Source organism: Pristis pectinata, chromosome 12 (genome assembly GCF_009764475.1).
Source record: "Pristis pectinata isolate sPriPec2 chromosome 12, sPriPec2.1.pri, whole genome shotgun sequence".
Classification (NCBI taxonomy): Eukaryota; Metazoa; Chordata; class Chondrichthyes; order Rhinopristiformes; family Pristidae; genus Pristis; species Pristis pectinata.
The window spans coordinates 43,903,882-43,930,869 of NC_067416.1; the positions used below are offsets into that span (position 1 = coordinate 43,903,882).

The window sequence follows — 26,988 nt, forward strand, 5'->3', positions numbered from 1 at the left end:
AAGACGGGACATGATTGAGATTTATAAAATTGCGAGGGGTGTAGATAGAGTAGACTGCAGGAAGCTTTTCCCCATATCAGAGGTAGATATAACTACAGGACATAGGTTTAGGGGGAAGAGGTTCATGGGGGAGGGGGGTGGGCACCATTACTTACAGAGTGCTAAGTACCTGCCTGAGGGAATGGTTGAAGTTGGGTCGCTGAAAGCATTTAAGAAGTGTATAGATGAATCACTTAGGCATAGAGGGCTATGGACCAAGTGCTAGTTGATGGGGTTCATTTGGAAGGGTGCCCTTTGGTCATCATGGATGAGCTGGGCTGAATGGCCTGTTTCTTTGCTGTATGACCCTATGATTGAGAAATGTCTGGGGTCACGTTGCTTTGAAATTTTCAAAATCTTTACTCCAGATAGCTAAGAAAGCTCAGTCCTTACCACCATTTAATGATTCTTGCTTTTTAATGTCAATTTTTAAAAAAATGTTTGAATTTAAATTCCCTTTTGTCTCCAGGTCAGTGGTCCTGGCCTCCATGTACTAGCCCAGTAATTAGTCACTACACTGTGGCATCTACAGTGCGGCAAGTCTTTCTGTGAACTGGCAGCCTTCCACTTCATCGAATATTTCTGTGTGTTGGATGCAGTGTTGGTGATTCGGTGTTCGTTCTTTTGATATATCAACAGTCACAGAGTACTGTGTATCTCATGGCACTTATAATTTTTCAATGTATTTGGTATTTAGCTTGACTGAGAATGTCATGTTGCACTGTTGCATAAATAACACATTTGGCAGAAATTGGGATGGGGTTTATATTTAAAAATGGTGAATAAACATCTTTGTTTTGTATAGATTTTGATCAGCAAACTAGGTATTGCTGGGCACGTTCACCGATTAATGGCTGGATCCATGGCAGGTATTTACTTCCTTTTGAATTCCAGATAAGTTCCCAGTGTATCTTCTGTAAAGAATGGTTCAGACATTTCCATATATCTTGTTTCTGAGTCTAGAGGTTGAAATGAATATTTACATGAATCACATGGATCCATATATTCTCAATTGGTAGGAAGAAGGAATAATTTGTGTTCTCTTGGACTATTTTGCCATTTGGACCACACATCTGTCACTCATCAGCCTGAATGACACTGGCTCCACATCACTCCAATCTTTGATTGTCTCTACGGTGTTTTTATTTCTCGTTCTTGTAAGTTAAGCATAGCTGGGAAGGACAGCTTTTTATTGCTCATCCCTAATTGGGATGACCTTTTTGAATGTTGACTCTGAGTGCTGTGGTGCCTGTATTCTGATCTTATGGGCAAAGAAGGAATGTCGTCGTATTTCCAAGTTGATATAGTGTCATGCATCTGCTTCCCTTGTCTTGGACAATGAAAGAATGACATTAAATTCCTGAGTCAGAATGGTATGTTACTTGGAGATAGGTTAACAGATAGCTGTTTTCCTTATCCTGTGTGATTGAAGTCACAGTAATTAGCAGGCGCTGCTGAAAAAGCATTAGTGGGTTGCTGAATTGTAGTTTGTGAACACTTGAGTGTTACATGAGGTGCCAATCAACTTGGGTTGCTTTATCCTAAATTGCACTCAGTTGTATGCAATTCTGCTCTTCCTCAGCATTTTTAATGCACCTTGTGACACTTCTCAATTATGCCTTAATTAAAGTCTGGATTGGTTTGCAAATAGTCAGTGAGTTTTCAGTTGTGACTTGTCCTTTCTCCGGCATTCATTGACTTTGGGCTTACTGGCAAGGCTTGATCCAGTTGCGCTCAAGGTGTTGGAAGCTACCACCTTAAACAATTATAGCCCCTGTGGTAGAGGTTCTTCCGCACTATTAAGAGGATTTTGGCCCAGCCACTATGAAGTTGTGTATCTCCCAGCCAGGCAAGTGACTTGGAAGAGGTCTTGGATGAAAGGGTGATGTTCCTCATTGAGCACACCCTTGTTCTTCTAGGCAGTAGACATTAAGTATTTGGAAGGTGAGAGCAAAGAAGCCTTGCTGTCTGAGCAAGCTGATACTCTGTGAGGTTTACAAGAATGGATGGTGTTCCATTGAAACATAAAAGATTCTGAGGGAGATTGACAAGGTGAGAGGATGTTTCCCTGGTGAGGCTATCTTAATCTAGGTGGCATAGTTTCAGAATAAAGGTCGATGAAATTTTTTTTCTCTTGGAGAGTCAAACCTTTGGAATTGCGTACTCCAGAAAGCTGTGGAGATGGAATCAATGTTTTGAGTAGTCATTTGAACTACAGGGCAGTCGAGGGGTATGGGAAGAGAATAAGAAAGTGGTATTGAGGCCAAGGTTTGATTAACCATGATCTTACAGAATGGTGGAGCATTTAGCTCTTGGTTTAAATATTCTTAAGTGAATACATGTGGGCATTGAGGGTTACAGTCTTGTGGGAAATCAATTTATTATACAGGTGGTTATTTTACTATAGATGGCTGAATTTCATTATGTATGCAAATGGTTAATGAATTGATGTTGCAGATAATATTTCACATTCTTACATGTTGGAGTTTTACTGACTTACAGAGAACTATGGACAATAAATAGTGCTGTCTTACAGGGATTACTGCAGTGGTATGCACCTATCCGCTGGACATGATTCGAGCACGTCTGGCATTCCAAGTAAAGGGTGAACACAAGTACACTGGAATCATTGATGCTTTCAGAGTTATTTATACACAGGTGCGTTTTGAATGTTTCTGTCATTCTATATAGGATACTAGCTTAAGGACGTGTGATTGTGGTCATTTTGAATTTACTAATAGCTTCAAGAATTCAGAGTGCTCATTTGTTCATGTATTGTTTATAAGTTACTGCTTTTCAGTTATTATATGATTGGTGTAAAGAACATATTTCCATCTTTCTGTGTATAAAGTTCAATTAAATGGTAATAAATGGATCTGAGTTTCATCCATGTTTTCTATAGGCTTTTTCTCAGACTTCTTCCCTCCCTCCCCACCCCCCCCCACCACCCTGCCAAAAAACTCTGTAATCTTGTAATGTTGCTTCAATTGTAAAGCTTTGTAGTAGAAATGATAGAGGAGCTATAATGATGGGGAATTCAGTAGTAGAGTGGGATACAGAAAAGAATTTCTGTGCTCAGACGTAATATCAAATGGTGTGTTGTCTCTCAAATGTCAGTGTTAAGGATGTCACTGAGCAACTGGATGTCATGGTCCATGGTCACTGACGTAGATAAAATCAATATGGAAAGATATGGACCAAACACTGGTCAATGGGATTAATATAGATGGGTGCTTGATGATTGGCATGGACACGGTGGGCTGAAGGGCCTTCCTCTGTGCTGTGCAACACAATGACTCTAAGGATGAAATCCTGCAGGCAGATCACAGGGAGCTAAGGAGGAGATTAAAAAGGAATTTCCAGGTTATTATTGGTGTAAGATTAGAAGAGATTCTTGGGTAACAACCAGAAGATATTGTATGTGCCATGTGCTAGAGAGGTGAGAAATAGATACATACGTTCAATACATGGCTAAGGAGCTGGTGCATGAGGGAGAGATTCAGATTTATGGATCATTGGGCTCTCTTCCAGGGCAGGTGGGACCTGTACAAATAAGACGGTTTGCATTTGAATTGGAGGGGAACCAATATCCTCGCTGGGAGGTTTGCCAGTGCTACTCGGGAGGGTTTAAACTGGAGTGGCAGGGGGATGGGAACCACAGCAGCAGGGCAACAGGTGTAGGGTTGAGGGCAAGAAAGATGGCATAACAAGTAAGATTGAAAGGAAGGACAGCAGGGGACAGGCTGTGGGACTGATGGGCTGAAATGTGTTTATTTCAACACCAGGAGTATTATGGGTAAGGAGGATGAACTTAGAGCCTGGATCAGTACATGGAATTATGATGATGTTGCCATTACAGAGACCTGGTTGCATGAAGAACAGGGCAGGCAGCTTAACGTTCCTGGGTTTTGTTCTGGTTTTAGACGTAATAGAGAGGGGGTAAAAGAGGTGGAGGAGTTGCATGACTGCTTAGAGGAAATGTCACAGCAGTACTCAAAGAAGACACACTGGAGGGCTCATCCACAGAGGCAAATTGGGTGGAGCTCAGAAATGGGTGCAATTACACTGATGGGCTTATACCATAGGCCACCCAATAGCCACCAAGAGGTGGAGGAATAGATATGTAGACAGATTATGGAAAGGTGCAGAAACAACAGGGTTGTGATAGTGGGGGACTTTAACTTCCCCAGTATTGATTGGAACTTCCTTAACACAAGAAGCTTAGATGGGGTGGGATTTCTTCAATGCATTCAAGAGGGGTTCATGAAACAGTATGTGGAGAGTCCAATGAGAGGAGAGAACATACTGGATCTAGTTTTGGGAAATGAGCCAGGTCGGGTGACAGACCTGATAGTGGGTAAACATTTTGGGAATAATGATCTCAATTCATTATGTTTTAAGGTAGTTATGAGTAAGGATAAAATTGAACCTTGGGAAGGAACTAAATTAGGGGAGGGCAAATTACAACAGGATAAGACGGGAGCTAAGGGGCGTTGATTGGGAGCAGCTGCTGTCGGACATGTCCACATCTGACATGTGGGAGTTGTTTAAAGACCAGCTGATCAGAGCTCAGGATCAACATGTTCCAATAAGGAGCAAGGACAAGGGATCTTTAGATGACCCAAGAGATCCTAAATTTAGTCGGGAAGAAAAAGAAGCACTTGTACGATTTAGGAAGCTGAGATCAGACTGGGCCCTTGTGGAATACTAAAAGGGGCCATAATGTCTTTGGTGAGCTGGATCAAGGATAATCCCAAGGCATTTTATACTTGCAAGAAAATAGAGAATAACTGTGGAGAGGGTAGGTCCATTCAAAAATAATGGAAGGAATTTGTGCTTGGAGTCAGAGCAAGTGGCTGAGGTACTAAGTAAGTACTTTGTGTTGGTATTTACCAAGTGTTACGAGCCAGGTTGCTATTTGGTATTATAATGCATTGCTTTAATAACTGCATGCGCTTTTAAAAATTTTGCTCTTGTAGATCCACATTTTTTTTGGGTGGGGGGGAGGTGTTACGAGCCAGGTTGCTATTTGGTGAATGTCCCTTTAAAGCACCTGGACAGTACAGTAGTAGTGTTTGTGTGGTGTTATCAAGACAGCAAGACTATAACAATGTGCTGGCGGTTTTGCTCAGTGAGTCGAGGAGAGAGAGAGAGACACTGACTGCTGGTCTCCCAATCAATAGATGAAGAACAATAGCTGTGTCTGTCACTACAAATCCATGTATGGATTTTTGGAGCAATCAAGTGGAGTCCACTTTGTCGTTAACCTGTGCTGGAAAACAGGTATTTCTGTGGACGGCCACATATCGAATGCCTTGAGGCTGGCAGATGCTTCAGAACAAAGCAGTGGAGATCATCGGAGATTGAGGAGTCATATGGGTTCCATCGTGGAACATGTGGATTTTGTAATTTCTCTCCATTTTCTCTACATTTTCTCTTCAGTCAGTGGTGGTTTTGCAAAAGCCTTTGTTCATGTTTCACCTGAGGACTTGCTGAACTGAACTTTGAGAACTATTCCTTGACTTGGGGTTTGGGAATTTGCCACACACACTTTGAGTTTATTATGTTACGGATTAGGTTACTATTTGGTGAATGTCCCTTTAAGACATAGTATAGTTTGTGTGTGTGTGTGGCGTTATTACAACAACAACAACAGAAGATAACGACGTGTTGACGTTTTGGGTCAGTCAGAAAAGAGAGAGAGGAGGAGAGAGACACTGTCTGCTGGTCTCTGTATCGATGGATGAAAAACAATAACTGTGTCTGTCACTGCAATCCACATATGGATTTTTGGAATAATTCGGTGGAGTCCACTTTGTAGAAGGAAACAGGTATTTCTGTGGACGGCCACATATCGAATTTCTTCAGGCTGGCAGATACTTCAGAACAAAGCAGTGGAGATCATCAGTGACTGAGGTGTCATATGGGTTCTATCGTGGAATATGTGGATTTTGTAATTTCTCTCTACATTTTCTCTTCAGTCAGCGGTGGTTTTGCAAAAGCCTTTGTTCACGTTTCACCTGATGACTTGCTGAATTGAACTTTGAGAACTATTCCTTGACTTGGGGTTTGGGAATTTGCCACACACACACTTGAGTTTATTAGTTTTGGGGTTAATCTGACATTTTTACTTTTCTTATTATTACAAGTAGTTGTTAATAAAATAGCTTCTAGCACTTAAACATGACTCGGTGTGTTTCTATTGTTGCTGGTACATAACACAAGGAGAAGGATTTGGAGAATAGTGAAAACAGAGTGGGGCATGTTTAAGAGATTAAGGAGCACAGAGTGCTGGGTCCTCCGAAAAGCACTAAGGTAGATAAATCCCCAGGGCCTGATGGTATATATCCTGGAATATTGAAAGAAGCAAGTGAGGAGATTGCCGGGGCTATGACAAAGATCTTTGTGTCCTAACAAGCAACAGGTGAGGTCCCGGAGGACTGGAGAGTAGCAAAAGTTGTGCCTTTGTTCAAGAGGGGCAAAAGGGATAATCCAGGTAATTATAGGCCAATAAAACTTGCGTTAGTGGTAGGGAAGTTATTGGAGAGGATACTTAGGGATAGGATTTATGTGCATTTGGAAAGGCATGGCCTGCTTAGTCAGTGATTTAGATGAAAATGTAGATGGATAGATTAGCAAAATTGGTGGAGTTGTGTAAAGGACTATCAAAGAATACATTGGGATTTAGTTCAGTTACAGGTATGGGTAGAGAAGTGGCAAATGGAGTTTAATCTGAGCAAGTGTGAGGTATTGCACTTTGGGAGGTAAAATTAAAGGAGAAAGTACACAGTTAATGGTAGGCACCTTAATAGCATTGAAGTACAGAGAGATCTTGGGGTCCAAGTCCATAGTTCACTGAAAGTGGCTACGCAAATGGATAAACTGGTTAAAGAAGGCGCATGGAATGCTTGCCTTCATTGGTAGGGGTGTTGAGTATAAGAGTAAGGAAGTCATGATGTAGCTTTGTAAAACTTTAGTCAAACCGCACTTGGAACATTGTATGCAGTTCTGGTCACCCCCTGATAGGAAGGATGTGGAGACCGTGGAAAGGGTGCAGGAGGAGTTTACCAGGATGCTGCCTGGATTAGAGGGTATGAGCCATAAGGACAGGTTGGGCAAACTTGGGTTGTTCTCCTTAGAGCGTCGGAGGTTGAGGACAGACCTGATTGAGGTTTTTAAAATTATGAGAGGCATAGATAGGGTAGACAGTCAGAATCTGTTCCCCAGGGTAGAAATGTCAAATACCGGAGGACATGTTTTTAAGGTTAGAGGAGGGAAGTTTAAAGGCAATGTGAGGGGCAGGATTTTTATGCAGAGAGTGGGTTACCAGGGGTAGTAGTGGAAGCAGGCAGTTTGGTGGAGTTTAAAATGCTTTTAGATAGACACATGAATATGAAGGGAATGGAGGGACATGGATGATGCACAGGAAGAGGACATTTAGTATAAATTGGCATCAAGATTGGCATAACATTGTGGGCTGAATGGCCTGTCCTGTGCTCTACTGTTCTATGTTCTATAGTAACAGTGTTTTTGGGGGCTGGAAATGTCAAATACTGGAAAGAATAGGTTTAAGGTGAGAGAGGGGAAATTTAAAGGAAATTTGCAAGGCAAGTTTATTTACACAGAGAATGGTTGGTGCTTGTAATGTACTGCCAAGGGGGGTGATAGAAACAGATACAACAGCAATTTTTAAGAGGCATTTAGAGAGATACATGAACAGGCAGGGAATAGAGGGGTACAGACCATGTGGGGACAGATGGGATTGGTTAGATCATGGTTGGTGCCGACACGGTAGGCTGAATTAATGTTTCTGTGCTGTGCTGTTCTGTCACCCTTAGGAGCACTGATGTACAGTGGGATCTTGTAGTGCAAGTCCATGGCTTCCTGAAAGTGGCAACGCAAGTGGATAGGATGGTAAAGAAGGTGTACGGCATATTTGCCTTGATTGGTCAGAGCAATATGAAAGTTGAGAAATTGTGTTGCAGCTGGATAAAATTTTGGTTATGCCACAGAGACCTGATAGAAGTATATAAAATTATGAGAGGAATTGATGGTCTTTTTCCCAGGGTGGAAATGTCAAATACTAGATGGCATAGGTTTAAGATGAGAGAGGGGAAGTTTAAAGAAGTTTGCAAGGCAAGTTTTTTTTTTACACAGAAAAATGGTGGGTGCTTGGAATGTCTTGCCTGGAAGGTGGTAGTTGCAGATAGGATAGCAACATTTGAAACATTTTAGACAGACACCTTTGCAAGCAGGGAATAGAAGGATGTGGACCATCTGCAGGCAGATTGCATTAGTTTGGATTGGCATCATGGTTGATACAGCAATAGTGGGCTGCAGGGCCTGTTCCTTGCCTTACTGTTCTATGTTCTGTGTATGCTGTGGATTCATTGTTCTCACAGATATTTGTTTCCTTAATTGATACTTTTACTTTTTAATTCCCATTACCTGAGAACTCTCAAATAATTCAGTGATGGCTGTAATATATTGCTTCCACATGACGGACTATTCACTTGGCTCATTTTGTTAGATTTCATGGAAATATACCTTCACATACAGTGCTACTATTACTAACATGTTGCATCTCTCCAGTCAGAGTTAATGTTTTGTAAAATGGTTGCAAAGGTTTGTTGTAATTTTATTCAAGCCTTGGTCTTTTTGTCTTGTTTATAAGGAAGGAGGATTTCGAGGGTTTTATAGAGGCCTAACTCCTACTATCATCGGCATGGCTCCTTATGCAGGTAATCTCGGTTTGAAGAAAATCTTTTCTCATTTGGCTTAATTTTGGTTGGAGTAAAATCTATTATATTTCGGGCAGAGTAATTAATGGACTGGTAGATGGTGACTAGCGAGTGGGTTATGATGAATTTGGAAAATATTCAACTTCGCCACCTTTACTTCTATTATCGAGCAAGAAGTCATGTATTTCTTCAGCTGGAAAGTTTTAAACAGCCTTGCAGTAATACATAAATAAGCCATGCCCTCGCTGCAGTTTTATCCAGTACCCTCTATCTAGATTTTTTAAAAAATCCTGTTCTTCAGTCCCTTTCATTTGATCCGAAGAGCCCAATGCAATTGCAGTATTTTATATTGTTGTTTAGGCATTGTCAGTTTTGTTTTTATTCCTGTCATTTATATTGCATTATTAATATTATTTTCAGGAATCTCCTTCTTCACATTTGGCACCTTGAAGAGCATTGGACTCAGCCAGGCCCCTGATGTACTGGGAAGACCTTCTTCTGATAATCCCAATGTTTTGGTATTAAAATCCCATGTGAATTTGGTGTGTGGTGGAATAGCAGGAGCGATTGCGCAAACAGTATCGTAAGTTTTCATCTACATCTTCATGGACATGGCAAAAGAGGGTGGAGAAAGGTATTGATCTGGGCCATGGCAACTCTGCTTCACTAGAAGTAGAAATATTTCATTATTAATAATTGTAGAACACTGAACAGTACAGCACAGGAACAGGCCCTTCTGCCCACAATGTTGTGCCAAACTAATTCAGCTAGTTTAGTACCATCACTCCAGGCAGCGCATTCCAGGCAGCCACAACTCGTAGTCATAAAGTTGTACAGCACAGAAAAAGACCCTTCGGCCCATACTCGTCCATGCTGACCAAGATGTATATTTCAAGCTAATCCCATTTCCCAGCACTTGGCCCACATCTCTCTAAAGTCTTGTCATCCATATACCTGTCCACATATTTAAATGTATCTAATGTACTTACCTCAACCACTCCCCCCTCGCACCTTAAATGCATGTCCTCTAGTATTGGACATTTTGACCCTGCAAAAAAGATACCAGCTGTCTTTCTATCCTTTCATAATTTTATAAACTTCTATCAGGTCTCCTCTCAGTCTCTGCAGCTCAGGAGAAACAAACCCAAGTTTGTCCAGCCTCTCCATAGAACAATACAGCACAATACAGGCCCTTTGGCCCACCATGTTGTGCCGACCTTTAAACCACACCTAAGACTATCTAACCCCTTCCTCCCACATAACCCCTATTTTAAATTCTTCCATATGCTTATCTAACAATCTCTTGAATTTGACCAACTTTGAACTGGCACTACCCCAGGCAGCGTATTCCATGCACCAACCGCTCTCTGGGTGAAAAACCTTCCTTTGACATCTCCCTTGAACTTCCCACCCATTACTTTAAAGCCATGCCCTCTTGTATTGAGCATTGGTGCCCTGGGAAAGAGGCACTGGCTGTCTACTCTATCTATTCCTCTTAATATTTTGTATACCTCTATCAAGTCTCCTCTCATCCTTCTTCTCTCCAAAGAGTAAAGCCCTAGCTCCCTTAGTCTCTCCTCATAATCCATACGCTCTAATCCAGGCAGCATCCTCGTAAATCTCCTCTGCACCCTTTCCAACGCTTCCACATCCTTCCTATAATGAGGCGACCAGAACTGAACACAGTACTCTAAGTGTGGTCTAACCAGAGTTTTGTAGAGCTGCATCATTACCTCGTGGCTCTTAAACTCGATCCCACGACTTATGAAAGCCAACATCCCATAAGCTTTTTTAACTACCCTAACCATCTGTGAGGCAACTTTCAGGGATCTGTAGATACGAACCCCCAGATCCCTCTGCTCCTCCACACAACCCAGTATCCTGCCATTAACCTTGTACTCTGCCTTGGAGTTTGTCCTTCCAAAGTGTACCACCTCACACTTCTCTGGATTGAACTCCATCTGCCACTTGTCAGCCCAGCTCTGCATCCTATTAATATCCCTCTGCAATCTTCGACCGTCCTCCACACTATCCACAACACCACCGACCTTTGTGTTGTCTGCAAACTTGCTAACCCACCCTTCTACCCCCTCATCCAAGTCATTAATAAATATCACGAAAAGCAGAGGTCCCAGAACCGCTCCTTGTGGGCCACCACTAATCATAGCCCTCCAATCCGAATGCACTCCCTCCACGACAACCCTCTGCTTTCTACAGGCAAGCCAATTCTGAATCCACATGGCCAATTCTCCCTGGATCCCATGCCCTCTGACCTTCTGAAGAAGCCTACCATGTGGAACCTTGTGAAATGCCTTACTAAAATCCATGTAGACCACATCTACTACACTACCCTCATCAATCTGCCTGGTCACCTCCTTAAAGAATCCTATCAGTCTTATGAGACATGATCTTCCCTTCACAAAGCCATGCTGGCTGTCCCTAATCAGTCCATGATTCTCTAAATGCTCATAGATACTATCTCTTAGAATCCTTTCTGACAGCTTGCCCACCACAGACGTAAGGCTCACCGGTCTGTAATTCCCTGGACTATCCCTACTACCTTTTTTGAATAAGTGGACAACATTTGCCTCCCTCCAATCCTCCGGTACGATTCCCATGGACAATGAGGTCTGAAAGATCCGAGCCAACGGTTCAGCAATCTCCTTCCTCGCCTCGTGGAGCAGCCTGGGGAATATTCCGTCTGGCCCCAGGGACTTACCTGTCCTAATATTTTCTAACAACTCCAACACATCCTCTCTCTTGATATCTACATGCTCCAGAACATTAACCTTACCAACACTGTCCTCAGCATCATCAAGACCCCTCTCCTTGGTGAATACTGAAGAGAAGTATTCATTGAGAACCTCACCCACTTCCACTGCTTCCAGGCACATCTTCCCACCTTTGTCTCTAATCGGTCCCACCTTTACTCTCGTCATCCTTCTGCTCTTCACGTACGTGAAAAAAGCCTTGGGATTCTCCTTAACCCTACTCGCCAAAGCCTTTTCATGTCCCCTTCTTGCTCTCCTCAGCCCCTTCTTAAGTCCTCTCCTTGCTCATGAGCCCTATCTGATCGTTGCTGCTTACACCTTATGTATGCTGCTTTTTTCTTCCTAACTAGTTGTTCCACCTCTCTTGTCACCTACGGTTCCTTCACCCTGCCATTCCTTCTCTGCCTCACTGGGACAAATTTATCCTTAACTTCCTGCAAGAGATCCCTGAACATCGACCACATCTGCATAGTACATTTCACTTCAAAAATATCATCCCAATTTACACTCTCAAGTTCTAGCCTTATAGCCTCATAATTTGCCCTTCCCCAATTAAATATCTTCCCGTCCTCTTTGCTCTTATCCTTGTCCATGACAATGCTAAAGGTTAGGGAGTGGTGGTCACTGTCCTCCAAATGCTCACCCACCGAAAGATCTGCCACCTGACCCGGTTCATTTCCTAATGTTAGATCTAATACGGCATTCTCTCTAGTTGGCCTGTCAACATACTGTGACAGGAATCCGTCCTGGACACACTTAACAAACTCTGTCCCATCTAAACTTTTATCACTAAGCAGGTGCCAATCAATATTTGGGAAGTTGAAGTCTCCCATGATAACCACCCTGTTATTCTTGCACCTTTCCAAAATCTGCCTCCCAATCTGTCTCCTCAGTATCCCTGCTGCTACCGGGGGGCCTATAGAATACTCCCAGTAGAGTAACTACTCCTTTCTTCTTCCTAACTTCCACCCATACTGACTCTAGAGAGGATCCTTCTACATTATCCACCCTTTCTGCAGCTGTAATAGTGTCCCTGACCAGTATCGCCACCCCTCCCCCTCTTCTCGACCCCTCCCTATCCCTTCTTAAAACACTGAAATCCAGGAATATTCAATACCCATGCCTGCCCTGGTGACAGCCAAGTCTCTGCAAGAGCCACAATATCATAATTCCATGTACTTAACCAAGCTCTCAGTTCATCACCCTGATACTGATACTTCTGGCATTTAAGTAAATGCACTTTAGCCCATACACCTTTCTATTTTTATACCCTGTACTCTGCTTCTCCTTCCTCAAAGCCTCTCTACATGTTAGATCTGACTTTTCCCCATCCACTTCTTCCTCTGACCCACCCCTCTGGTTCCCATCCCCCTCGCAAACTAGTTTAAACTCTCCCAAACCCCCCTAGCAAACCTGCTTGCAACGTCTACTTATAACACATGCCCTCTAATCCAGGCAGCATCCTGGTAAGCCTCTTCTGAACCCTCTCCAAAGCCTCCAGATCCTTACTATAATGGGGTAACCAGAATTGAATGCCGTACTCCAGATGTGACCTAACCAGAGTTTTATGGAGCTGCAACATAACTTCTTGACTCTTGAACTCAGTGTCTCGACTAGTAAAGGCAAGCATGCCATATACGTTCCTTACCACCCTATCCACTTGTGTGGCCACTTTCAGGGAGCCATGGACTTGGAACCAAGATCTATCTGCATATCATTTCATCTCCCAAGTGCAACACCTCATAGTTGCTTGGATTAAACTCCATATGCCATTTCTCCGCCCATACCTGTAACTGATCTGTACCCTTTAGTGGCGTTGTGGATAGTATAGAAGATTGCCAATGTTTGTGTCATCTGTGAACTTACTAACCCACCCATTCATGTTTTCATGCAAGTCTTTTATATAAATCTTAAACAGCTGAGGTCCCAGTATGGATCCCTGTGGAACACCACTAGTTATGGACCTCTAGCCAGAATGAGACCCATGCACCACTACCCTGTCTTGTATGGGCAAACCGTATTCTTAATCCAAAAGGCCAAGTCACCGTGGATCTTAATCTTCTGGATGAGTCTACCGGGAGGGACCTTGTCAAATGTCTTACTAAAATCCATGTAGATCACCTTTATTGCTCTACCCTCATTGAACACCTCCTTGAAAAACTAAATCAATTTAGTAAGATATGACCTGCCACACACAAAGCCATGCTGTCTGACCCTAATTAGGCCATAGTTTTCCAAATGCGCATTAATCTTATCCCTAAGAATCCTTGCCAATAGCTTCCTTACTACTGATGTGAGGCTCAGCAAAATGATTTTCAAGATTAGCTCTGTTTCCTTTCATAAATAAGGAACAACATTAGCTACTCGGAAGTCCTCCGGGACCTTGCCTGTGGCTAGAGAGGACACGAGGATTTTGGTAAAGGCCACAGCAATCTCATCTCTTGCCTCTCAATAACCTGGGTTATATCCCATCAGGCCCTGGGGACTTAGGCACCTTAATGTTCTTCAAAAGACCCACCACCAGCTCTTTCTTTATCTCAAAATGCCCTAGCATATTATCATGCTCCACACTGATCTCACAATTCTCTATGTCCTTCTCCTTGATGAATTCTGATGCAAAGTACTCTCTTAGGACCTCGCTGACATCGTCTGGCTCCAAGCACATGTTCCCATTTTTATCCTTGAGTGATCCTCCCCTCTCTCTAGTTGTTCTCGATGTATCTTTATAATTCCTTGGGATTCTCTTTAATCCTACTTGCCAAGGACTTTTCATGGCCTCTCCTGGCTCTCCTAATTCTCTTCTTGAGTTCTTTTCTGGCTTCTTTATATTCCTCAATGGTTCTGTTTGATCTTAGCTTCCTAAACCTTACATGCATTTCCTTTTTCTTCTTGACAACCTCTCTCATCATCCCAGGTTTCCTCACCATGCCGTCCTTGTCCTTCTTTCTTGCTGGAACATTCCGGTCTTGTATTCTGTGCAGTTGGTCATTAAATACCCTCCACATCTCAGATGTGGACTTGCCCAAAAACAGCTTTTCTCAATTATCTCTTCTTTGCTTCTGCTTTATACTCCTGTAATTTGCCCTCCCCCAGTTTAATACTTTCCCACAAGGTCCATTCTCACCCTTGTTTGTAGTTGCACTTAAGGAGTTGTGATCACTGGTTTCTATATGATCAGTCACTTGGCAAGGCTCATTTCTCAATACAAGGTCCATTATGGCCCCTCCTCTAATTGGAAACTGGATTGAATTACACTGAGTTACAACAAGTTACATGAATCTGTTTGTAAAATGAAGCTGAACTGGCTCCCATGATGAGGTTCTAAAATATCCCCTATGAGCAGATTGCTATTGGGTTTGTGAGGTGAGACTAATAAACTCCATGGATTAACATGTCATAGTCCCTGATCAAGTTGCACATAGGATCAAGATGCAGGGCTTGTCTGTTTGGCCCCTTAAGGCTTATCCACCAATGCAGTTAAATGATGGCTAATCCATTACCTCAGGACCACATTCACGTTGGCCTGGAATGTACTCAGTAAATAGACATGCATTATTAATTGAGGTGTACATAATTAGAACACAGCACAGGAATAGGCCATTTGGCCCATGATGTTGTGCCAAACTAATTAAACTAGTAATCTAACTAAATTAATCTCTTATGCCAACACCATGTCCATATCCCTCCATTCTCTGCACATTCATGTGCCTTTTTAAGAGTGACCTCTATCATATTTGCCTCCACCACCACCCCAGCAGTGCACTCCAGGCACCCACCAGTCTCTGTGGGGGGGGGAGAAAAAACTTGCCCCGCATATCTCCTTTGAACTTACCCTTGTCACCTTAAATGCATGCCCTCTAGTATTAGACATTTTGACCCTGCGGAAACAGATACCGGCTGTCTACTCTCGTACTCTTCTAAACCTCCATCAAGTTTCCCGTCAGTCTCCACCACTCCAGAGAAAACAACTCAAGTTTGTCCAACCTCACCTTATTGCACATGTCCTATAATCCAGGCAGCATCCTGGTTAAACCTCTTCTGCAGCCTCTCCAAAGCCTCCACATCCTTCCTATAATGGAGCCACCAAAATTGAATGCAATACTCCAGATGTGGCCTAACCAGAGTGTTATAAAGCTGCAACATAACTTGCCAGCTCTTGAACTAATAAAGTTCGACTAATAAAGGCAAGCATGAGGAGTCTAGAGAGCGTGTGTTAACTAGTGACATAGGTAAAGGTGCAAGGATTAGAGAGTAGATGAGTAAAATAATTATACATAGAATGCAGTTTGGATTCCGCTGTCTGAAAGAGAAATGGATTTAGAAACCCTGATCACGTTCACTGGATGAGCATTGGAAGAGCTGGAACTCTTAGCTCCAGTTTTCACCAGTGTGGATGTGATGGGCTACATAGCTGTTTACATTGCTGCAAGGGTCCTAAACATAATCCTTTGGACAGAATTCTGTTATAACCTGGACACAAACAGCAATTATAATCTGACGGATTATAATCTGACAGAGTTCAATTGGTTGGATTGTATCAGGTTCTCCTGATCTGATTCTACTAATTCAGATTGTAACATGTAACTTTGATCAAATTGTGACAAGTTCTGCTGATAGGGTTGTAAGGGCTTCTGCTGATGGGGTTGAAACAGGTTCTGCTGGCAGAGGTCCTGTTGATCACATTTTAACAGGATCCCTCCCTCAGTTTACAATAGCACTCAGATTAATTTGATAGAGACCCAGTTATTGATCATTTTGGTTCACATGATCAAATTTCAACCTGTTTTGCTGATCAAATTGCTGTAGGTTCATGTAGTCAGGCTTTTGGAACTTTTGTTTTAAATTTGGCATCATGGTCAGCACAGATATCATAGGCTGAAGGGCCTGTTCCTGTGCTGTACTGTTCCATGGTCTAATGTTCTATGTTGATCATATTACAAGAGACTTCCCCTAATTAACAAGTCCCCCTGATCAGTTTGTAGCAGACTTTCACAATAAAATTGTAAACAGCTCTGCAGATTTTAATGAAATTGGATCTAGTAATTCGATTATAGTAACTTTGTGCAATCAACTTGGAGGTATCTATGATTTGAACATGAAGATTTAGTGACAAAATAGAACATGCTCCTGTGAATAGATTGTAACAGGTTCTGCAGTCACATGTAAGAGATTGCAACTGATCAGATTGTAACAGTTTAGATTATTGGTAAATTGGTTTATTATTGTCACATGTACCAATATTTCTTGCATACCGTTCATACAGATCATTTCATTATAACAGTGCATTGAGGTAGTTAGTACAGGGGAAAACAATAACAATGCAGAATGAAGTGTTGCAGTTGCAGAGAAAGTGCAGTGCAGGCAGACAGTGACGTGCAAGGCCATAACGAGGTCAAGAATCCATCTCATCGTACTAGGGGACCGTTCATTAACATAGCTGTCCTTGAGCCTGGTGGTATGTGCTTTCAGGCTTTTGTATCTTCTGCCCGATGGGAGGGGGAGAAGAGAGAATGTCTGGGGTGGGTGGGGTCTTTTATTATGTTGGCTGCTTTACCGAGGCAGCAAGAAGTGTAGGCAGAATCCATAGCGTAGAGGCTGGTTTCCGTGATGTGCTGAGCTGTGTCCACAACTCTCTTCAGTTTCTTGAAGTCTCAGGCAGAGCAGGTGCCATACCAATCTGTGATGCATCCAGACAGGTGCATCGATTTAAAAAAATTGGTAAGGGTCAAAGGGGACATGCCAAATTTCTTCAGCCTCCTGAGGAAGTAGAGGCACTGGTGAGCTTTCTTGGCCATGGTGTCTGTGTGTTTGGACCAGGACAGGCTGTTGGTGATGTTCACTGTTAGGAACTTGAGGCTCTCAACATCCTCAACTTCAGCACTGTTAATGTAAACAGGAGCATGTGCACCGCCCCCCTTCCTGAAGTCAATGAGCAGCTCTTTTGTTTTGCTGACATTGAGATGTCATGACACCATACCACTCAGCTCTCTATTTTGAGCTTTGCAGGTCAAATTATAACAAGTACCACTGATCAAATCATAGATTGGAATAGGGATCAAATTATAATGCCATGTTGCAGAGATCAACAGATTTCTTCATGAATTGTAATAGGTTCAGCTGGTCATATTGTGATCAGCACTGCTGATCAATTTGGTATGATCAAAATGTGAAAGTTTGTGTTTAGGGCACATTAAAGTATTAATTGCATTAATTGACTAGAATCCAGAAGTCTAAGAAATTTATTCAGAAACACAAGTTTAAATCTGACCATGCCAACTGTGAAATTCAAATTCAACTCGTTCAATAAACCTGGAATAAAAGGTATCAACATCCTAACTTTCTGTCTCCAATCTCCTAACCATTACCCTGTACAAGCCTATAGTTCTTTTCAATAAGTGCTATCTGACTTGCTGAGTGTTCCAGCATTTTTTGTTTTATTTTTAAGGATCTGTAGCTTTTTGGTTTTCAAGCCAATAGTTTACTGGTTCTTTGTTCTCCTGTTCTTTAATAATAGCTTAAAGGAATTTCTGTGGGCATAATTTATCTACTATGCTGGATACTTTCCAAAAATGTTCAAGTTTTGTTAGATGCAATTTTACCTGGTCGTCTGATCACCCTCATCAGTTAATCTTTCAGTCACCCTTTCTCAAATAAAACATCCTGGTAACTTGGACAGCGCTGCAAATCAAATGTATAAATGGATTTTTGAATGGTTGAATAAGAAATGTGACTTGTACGCATGGATCCAAACTGTGGGTCGCAAAATCAGCAGAGATCCATTCTAATGCCTCGGATGTTGGAGCACCCTGCCCCCACCCACTGTCAACTGAACCCTTTCCTGATGTTAAATCTGGATCATGACTCCCCTCATCATCCCTCTCAAATGTTGGTTTGCAATCTTTGATCTCCCAATCTCTCCCCTCTCTCCTCTCTCTCTCAGCCTCCACCCATTCCCTCAATCCTGTACATTTGGTTCCCCACTATATCCCTAGAAGCACATAATTCCCATGGGTGTATTCACTGCTGTGGCTTCTGTAGAGAGGGCCTCTGTATCCTACTCTACTGCTTTGCAATCTGGGTAATAAGTCTGTATATTATGTACTGTTTGCAAAATGAGCTGAGAGCCGCTCATGTGGACAGAAAAGAGTTATGAAATGATGCAAGGGACTTCCCAAGAAATGACTTCTCTCCTAAAATTGGCACTTCTAAAGCAAGAACTGACATCTATACTGATGTTTTTCTGTAAGTTGATTCAGTACAAAAGAAAATGGGTAATAATAATATTGGTCAGTTCTTATCAACAGAACTACTTGTTGCTGTAACTAGGAATGTGTGTGTTTGCAGGTACCCACTAGATGTGGCTCGGCGGCGCATGCAATTGGGCTCCATTTTGGTTGAGGCTGAAAAATATGTGTAAGTGCCAATGTATTTCATAACTGTTTTTGGTAACAACAGGATAATAAAAAGTCCTGGTTTCCCCCTTTGCTCCACAGTAAGGTGATCTTCACAAACTTAAAGCACATCCAAATCATTGACTGAAGTACTTCGAGCACTACAATGAGTAATTTTAATGTCTATGAGCAATGAAAGGATATTACAACAAATACAAAAAAAATTGTCAGGAGGGATTTCCTAAAACAAACTGTAAAACACGATTCTGAATCACTTGGAAACATTTATTTCTCTGTAACACATAATCCTGTTTACTTTAGCTCAATTGTATCACAAAGATGCCTACCTTCTTCAAAACGCCCAATATTGCATTTGCAATATGAAGAAGCATTGTTCGATTCAGTGACCTTTGACTTAATATAACTTGTAAATACATATTTCTAAACTAATTTATATTATGTAAAACATGACTCTGAATCACCTGGAATGTTTATTTAATTGTAACACTTAACCCTGTTTAGTTAAGCTCAACTATATCATAAAGTTGCCTACCCTCTTCAAAACACCCAATTTTTCTTTTGCAAGATAAAAAGCATTGTTTGATTCAATGGCCTTTAACTTAATGTGGCATAGAATAATATAGCATAGGAATAGGCCCTTTCGCCCACGGATGTTGTACTGAACTAATTAAACTAGTAATTAAACACCTTGCTAAACTAATCCTTTCTGCCTTCAGAATGTCCATATCCCTCATTTTTCCATCATATTTGCCTCCACTACCTTCCCTGGCAGCGCATTCCAAGCACCCATCACGCTCTGTGGCACTTGCCCTGCACACCTCCTTTGAATTGTCCCCTCTCACCTTAAATACCCTCTAGTATTAGACATCTTGACCCTGTGGAGAATGATACCAGCTGTCTATCTATGCCTCTCATTATCTTATAAACTTCTATCAGGTCTCTCCTCAGCCTCTGCCACTCCAGAGAAAACAACCCAGGTTTGTCCAACCTCTCCTATATCACATTCCCTTGAATCCAGGCAGCACCCTCTCCAAAGCCTCCACGTCTTCCTATAATGGGGTGACCAGAATTGAATGCAATACTTCAGATGTGGCCTAACCGGTGTTTTATAAAGCTGCAACATAACTCCCTGACTCTTGAACTCATTGCCTTGACTAGTAATGGCAAACGGCAAACCATACGCCTTCTCTACCATGCTATCAACCTGTGCAGCCACTTTCTATATTATATATCATAGCTATGGACTGTGACCCCAAGATCCCTCTGTACATTAACACTGTTAAGGGTCCTGCCATTAACTGTGTACTGTCCCTTTACATTTGATCTCCCAAAGTGCAACACCTCACACTTGATCGGATAAAACTCCATCTGCCATTTCTCCGTCTGTATCTGCAACTGATCTATATCCCACTCTATCCTTTGGCAGTCTTCTACACTATCCACAACGCCACCAATCTTTGTATTGTTTGCAAAGTTACTAACCCACCCATCCACATTTTCATCCAAGTCTTTTATATATCACAAACAGCAGTGGTCCCTGTATGGATCCCTGCGGAACACTAGTAGTCATAGACCTCCAACCAGAGTAAGTCCCATAGACCACTACCCTCTGTCCTTCTATGGGCAAGCAAATTCTTAATCTAAGTGGCCAACTCACCGTGATCTTAATCTTCTGGATGAGTCTCAACCTTACAAATGGTTCTTTTTTCCTCTTGACTAAGTTCATCACCTGTCTCATAACACAAGCTTCCCTTACCTTGCCATTCTCGTCAGTTTCAAAATTGAGGTTGAGTTTATTGTCATACGTACATGTATGGACAGGTGCAATGAAAAACTTACTTACAGCAGCATTACAGGCGCATAGCATCGGATACACAACATTCACAAGAAAACATAAGTGTAAATTATACACAATTTTTGCAAGAAAGAACAAAAAAAACACCAAGTCCATTGTAGTGCAAAGTTGTCATGGTGTCCTATACTGATTAGGGTTGTTCAGGTTGGTTCAAGAACCAATGGTTGAAGGGAAGTTAGCTGTTCTTGAACCTGCTGGTGTGGGATTTCAGGCTTCTGTACCTTCTGCCTGATGGTAGCTGCAAGAAGATGGCATGGCCTGGATGGTGGGGTTCTTTGATGATAGATGTTGCTATATTGAGGTAGCGCCTCATGTAGATACTCCGGATGGTGGGGAGGGATGTGCAAGTGATGTATTGGGCTGAGTCCACTACTCCCTGCAGCTTCTTGTGTTCCTATGCATTGGGATTGCTGTACCGGACCATGATGCAATCAGTCAGGATACTTTCAACTTGTCCTTCATTCTTACTGGAACGTATTTGTCCTGTACTCTGCAGTTGGTCTTTAAACATCCTCCACATGTCAGATGTGGACTTGCCCAAAAACAGTCGTACCCAATTAACTCTCCCTAATTCCTGCCTAATTCTCTTGTAATTTGCCCTGCCCTGATTTAATACTCTCCCGCAGGTCCATATTTGTCTTTATTCATAGCTATCTTAACACTTAAGGAGTTGTTTCCTAAATGTTCTCCTACTGGAAGGTCAGTCACCTGGCCAGGCTCATTTCCCAACACAAGGCCTCTCCTTTATCTATATACTAATTTAAGAAACCACCTTGGATGCACCTATCAAATTCTGCCCTAAGGTGGTCCCAGTGTATATTGGGGAAGTTGAAGTCACCCACAGCAACAACCCCTGTTGTTTTTGTCTCTTTCCCTAATCTGCCTGCATATCTGTCCCTCAATGTCCCAGTGGCTATTGGGGGATTTGTAGTATAATCCCATCAGAGTGATTGCACCTTCCTTATTTTTGAGTTCTACCCATGTAGACTCAGTGGACGAGCCCTGCATTATGTCCCCTCTGAGCGCAGCTGTGATATTGTCCCTGTTTAATTGTTCTTTTGCCTCTTCCCTTCCCACCATCCAGGGATCCAAGCAGTCTTTCCACGTGAAACAGCAATTCAACTTGCACTTCTTCCAATCTAGTGAATTGCATTTAGTGTTCACAATGTGGTCTTCTCTACACTGGAGAAGCCAAGTGCAGATTGGGTGTGCTTTAGTCTGACTCTCACTCTGACTTATCTGTGGCCTCATGCACTATTCCAAGGCCCAGTATAAGGTAAGGTAAGGCAACCTTGGATGATGAGAGGTTGTGAATTTAGTTGAGAAGAAAAAGGAAGCATTTGTTTAAGAGGCTGTTAGATGGGCACATGAATATGCAGAGAATGGAGGGATGTGGACCATATGCAGGCAGAAGGATTAGTTTAATTAGGTGTTATTATAGAACATAGAAAAATTACAGCACAATTCAGGCCCTTCGCCCACAAAGCTGTGCTGAACATGTCCCTACCTAGAAATTACTAGGCTTACCCATAGCCCTCTATTTTACTCAGCTCCATGTACCTATCTAACAGTCTCTTGAAAGACCCTATCGTATCAGCCTCCACCACCGTTTCTGGCAGCCCATTCCACGCACTCACCACTACTCTGAGTAAAATTAGTCTTAATTAGTTCAGCACAACATCGTGGGCCAAAGGACCTGCTCCTGTGCTGTACTTTCCATGGAAACCAGTGTTCATTTTCCATCGAGGCATGTGGCAGCCTGATGGAATACATATTGAATTCTACAACTTCAGGGTAACTCACGTTCTCTGGCATGGCCAGTTCTTCTGTGATATTGGCTGTGTTTTTCTCTCTCCATTAGCACAGCTGGGCACTGGCCATGTCCTTCAGTTCTGTATTTCATAAATTTTACATTCCTTTGTGTTCTCTTCTTTAACTGTTTCTCATTTCATATGTTTTATGTTCTGAACTTCCCTCATTAAACCATCAATTAGATGACATTGTTTATAACTTAACCCACAACCCTGGCTTGATCATATCAGAGAGATTTTTATTTTCCTATACATGTTATCCCAAGTTTAAGTTCCCACTCCTGCCTGCTGCAAAATCACACAGTGCCACAGATTAATTCTGTTAAAACGTGTTTATTAGCAGTATACTGCCAGGGAGAATTGTAACTCTCATGCAGAGTCTTTATTGGAGGTCTCCACAATACAGAGGGGCAGACATCAATTTATACAGACCTTGTCACACACACTTAATGAATGCGGCTCCACAAGTTTCGATCAGGCTCCTGAGATTCAAAGACAGACATCGCACTCATTGTTCAGTATAATTGATTTACAATCAAGAGATTCAAAGGCAGGTATCACACTCATTGTTTAGGACAAACCTCACACTTACTGTTTAATACAACCATCACCCTTATTGTTTAGTATAATTGGCTTGCAATCAAGTTCCAGACACAGTAATTACCACCTAGTCCTGAGTCAGGGGTTTGCTTGGGTGGTATTTTTTCATAAGTTACATGTAGTCACAATTTCTTAACCCTTTACTTCCTCATTCATACCTCCCTTACCCTTTCTGCAACTTAAATTCTTCCTTTCCCAGTTCTAACAAAGGATCTTCAGCCTGAAACTTTATTTCTCTTTCCACAAATGCTGCCTGATCTGCGAACGTCTCCAGCCATTTTTGTTTATATTTCAGGTTTCCAGCACCTGTAGTCTTAGACTTTCATTTAATCAATTCATAGATCATAGAACTTAGAACAGTACAGCACAGGACAGGCTCTTCAGCCCATGATGTTGTGCTAAACTAATTAAACCAATGACTCCTAATTAATTTAATACCTCTTCCCCACATATTGAACCTCCCTTCTCTGCATACTCATGTGCCTATCTAAGAGTGTCTTAAATGCTCCTATGCTATCTGCCTCTACTACCACCTTGGCAGTGCATTCAAGTCCCCCACCACTCTCTGTGTTTAAAAAAAAACTTGTCTCGCACATCTCCTTTGTACTTTCCCGTCTCACCTTGATGCATACTCTCTAGTACTAGATGTTCAATCCTGGGGAAAGTATACTGGACTGTCTGTCTATGCCTTGCATAATTTTATAAACCTCTATCAAATCTCCCGTTAGCCTCCGCTGCTCCAGAGAAAACAGCCCCAGTTTGTCCAACCTCTCTTCATAGCACATGCCCTCTAATCCAGGCAATTTTCTATGTGATGCATAATGCCACCAATCTTTTTAACATCTGCGAACTTACTCACCCACCCTAACACATTTCATCTAAATCATTTATACATATAACAAACAACAAGAGGTCCGAGTGCAGATCCCTGTTGAACACCGCTAGTCACAGATCTCCATCCGGAGTAAGACCCATTCACCGCTGTGGGCAGGCCAATTTTGGATCCAGTCAGCCAAGTCATTGTGGATCCCATGCATCCTAATTTTCTGGATGACCCAACCATGCAGGACCTTGTGGAATGCCTTCCTAAAATCCATGCACACAACGTCCACTGCTCCACCTTCATCAATCACTTTCATCACCTCCTCGAAAAACTCAATCAGATTAGTCAGAGATGACCTGCCCTGCACAAAGCCATGCTGACTGTCCCCAATGAGACCATACTTCTCCAAATGCTCATAAATCCTATCCCTAAGAATCCTCTCCATGAGTTTCTCTACCACTGATGTGAGACTCTCTGGTCTATAATTTCCAGGATTATCCTATTTCCTTTCTTGAACGAAGGAACAACATTAGCTACCCGCCGGTCCTCCAGCCCCGCATCTGTGGCTAGCGAAGATACAAAGATCTGGTCAAGGCTCCAGCAATCTAATTTCTCTTCTCTCTCAGTAATCTGGGGTATATCCCATCAGGACCTGGGACTTATCAACCTTCATGTTTTCAGAGGCCCAACACTGCCTGGTTCCTAATTTCGAAATGCCCAGCATCTTGGCATGCTCTCCTCTGATCTCACGATCCTTTACATCCTTCTCCTCGGTAAATACCTACTCAAAGTACTCATATAGGATCTCGCCCACATCCTCCACCTCTAAGCACATTCCCTCCTGTATCCTTGAGTGGTCCTACCCTCTCCCTAGTTATCCTCCTGCGATTCTCTTTAATCCTACTTGCCAAGGACTTTTCATGACCTCCTATAGCTCTCCTTCTTGCGTTCCCTTTGGGCTCCTTCATAGTCCTCATGCGCCCTGTTCAATTCCAGCTTCTTAAGCCTTATGCTTCCTACTTCTTCTTGACTAAATTAACTACCTCATGTGTCATCCAAGGCTCCCGTACCTTGCCATCCTTATCCTTCCCTCTTCCTGAAACAAACCAGTTCTGAACTCTATGTCACATGTCAGATGTGGATTTGTCCTCCCCCAGTTTAATACTTTCCTGCAAGGTCCACTTTTATCCTTAATGCTTAAGGAGTTGTGATCACTGTTTCCCAAGTGTTCACCCACTGAAAGGTCAGTCACCTGGCCCGGCTCATTCCCCAGTACAAGATTCAGTATAGTCTCCTAACTAGACTATCCACATACAGCTTCAAGAAACCCTCTTGGACACACCTAACAAATTCTGCCTCATCTAAACCTTTTGCACTAAGGAGTTCCCGGTCTAAGTTGGGGAAGTTGAAGCCAACAACAATGATAACCCTGTTGTTTTTGTTTCTTTCCATAATCTGCCTTCATATCTGCTCCTCAGTGTCCCTATGGCTAATTTAAAGGTTATCAGTTAATTTGGAGAGAAAATATTGTAGCACTTATGTGGTTGCATGATAGTAATTTCTTGTTTTATCCTTCATCTCTATTAGAACAATGTGCAAGACTCTGAGATATGTCTACAATGAACATGGCATACGGAAGGGCCTGTACCGGGGGCTCACTCTCAATTACATTCGCTGCATCCCATCTCAGGCTGTGGCATTTACTACCTATGAACTCATGAGGCAAGTTCTTCATCTCAACTGAGGATGTTGCAGGACTAGTGGATTCATCATCACCCCGTATCTCAATGATGAGAATACTCTCCTGTGGTGACTGTTCTGATCATATGTGGAGACGTATTTAATTAAGTGATTGTGATTAGGGTTGATAATCAGTATCAGTGTGCTTTGACCAAGATTTTACTTTGGCAGTTTTTCAGAATTATGCCATGGGATTCTTTTATATCAGTCCAAGAGAGCAGAGGTGCCTTGGTTTAAACTATCGCCTGATGGACGGCATCTTTGACTGTGCTGCACTGAAGTGTCAGCAAAGGATTTTGAGTCAATTCTCTGGAGTGGAACTGAAATTCAAAGCCTCTCAAGAATGATGCCAATTGAGCAGTAACTGTTGATCCAGTTGTGAGTTGGCTCTGTACATAGATGTGATCAGCATCTGTAACTGAGATATGACAACCACATCTGGCAGAAGCTTCTGCATCCAACTCTGAGGGAGCAATCCTTGAACCCAACTTGAGGGAATGATCCTCTGTGTCTACCGTTCAGAAGATTTCACTGCACCTGTGGGCAAATACATCTTGAAATTGAATCGGAAAATACACAGAATGCTTTACATTAAATGAAGTAGTGATGAAGTGGTCACTTTGGATAATGCAGTGCCCGTTTCCTCCACTGTCATCAGATATTGGGGAAAACCTATGACTTCTGTAGAAAATCTGGGAACACCTCACACTAGGTTTGGAAATGAGATGGCAGTTAGAGTCTGCAGTGTCTCATCAATGCTTTGCAACAACATAGGTCCAGAGTCTGGCACAAAAAGCTTATGCATGTTTAACGCACCAAGAGCATGAAATCCTATTCCTAGGCATTTATTCCTTGTAATCTTCAGCTGCAGTAAATCGTTGTGAATATTTGTGGATATGCCCTTGAGCCGGGTTCTTTATTGTCTTTGTTCTGATTCATTAAAGGCAGGAAATCATACACATAATTTTCAAGAATGGCACCGGAATTCTGGCAATGCTGTCCTGGTTCACAGCAGCAATGGCAAGGCCATTATTTATTGCCCATTTGTAATAGTAGAGTTCTACAGCACGGAAACAGGCCCTTTGGCTAAACTTATCCACACCTGAGCTAGTCCCAGTTGCCTACATTTGGGCCATATCTCTCCAAATCTCTCCTACCCTCATACTTGTCTAAATGTTCTAATTTTAACATCTACC

At 42.3% G+C, this 26,988-nt stretch overlaps 1 protein-coding gene across 4 annotated transcripts in view; it reads left to right on the forward strand.

Moving 5' to 3' along the window:
• The window catches only part of slc25a16 (solute carrier family 25 member 16), a 91,324-nt gene extending 64,637 nt beyond the window's left edge, over positions 1-26,687 (forward strand). For all 4 annotated transcript variants that reach the window (XM_052027374.1, XM_052027372.1, XM_052027373.1 and 1 more), the window contains 6 exons: positions 845-908; positions 2,576-2,697; positions 8,714-8,780; positions 9,201-9,363; positions 18,896-18,964; positions 25,640-26,687. In XM_052027374.1, the coding sequence (XP_051883334.1) occupies positions 845-908; positions 2,576-2,697; positions 8,714-8,780; positions 9,201-9,363; positions 18,896-18,964; positions 25,640-25,796 (642 nt within the window). In that variant the 3' untranslated portion in view covers positions 25,797-26,687. The remainder of the gene's footprint in view (positions 1-844; positions 909-2,575; positions 2,698-8,713; positions 8,781-9,200; positions 9,364-18,895; positions 18,965-25,639) is intronic.
• The last annotated feature ends 301 nt before the right edge of the window (positions 26,688-26,988 follow it).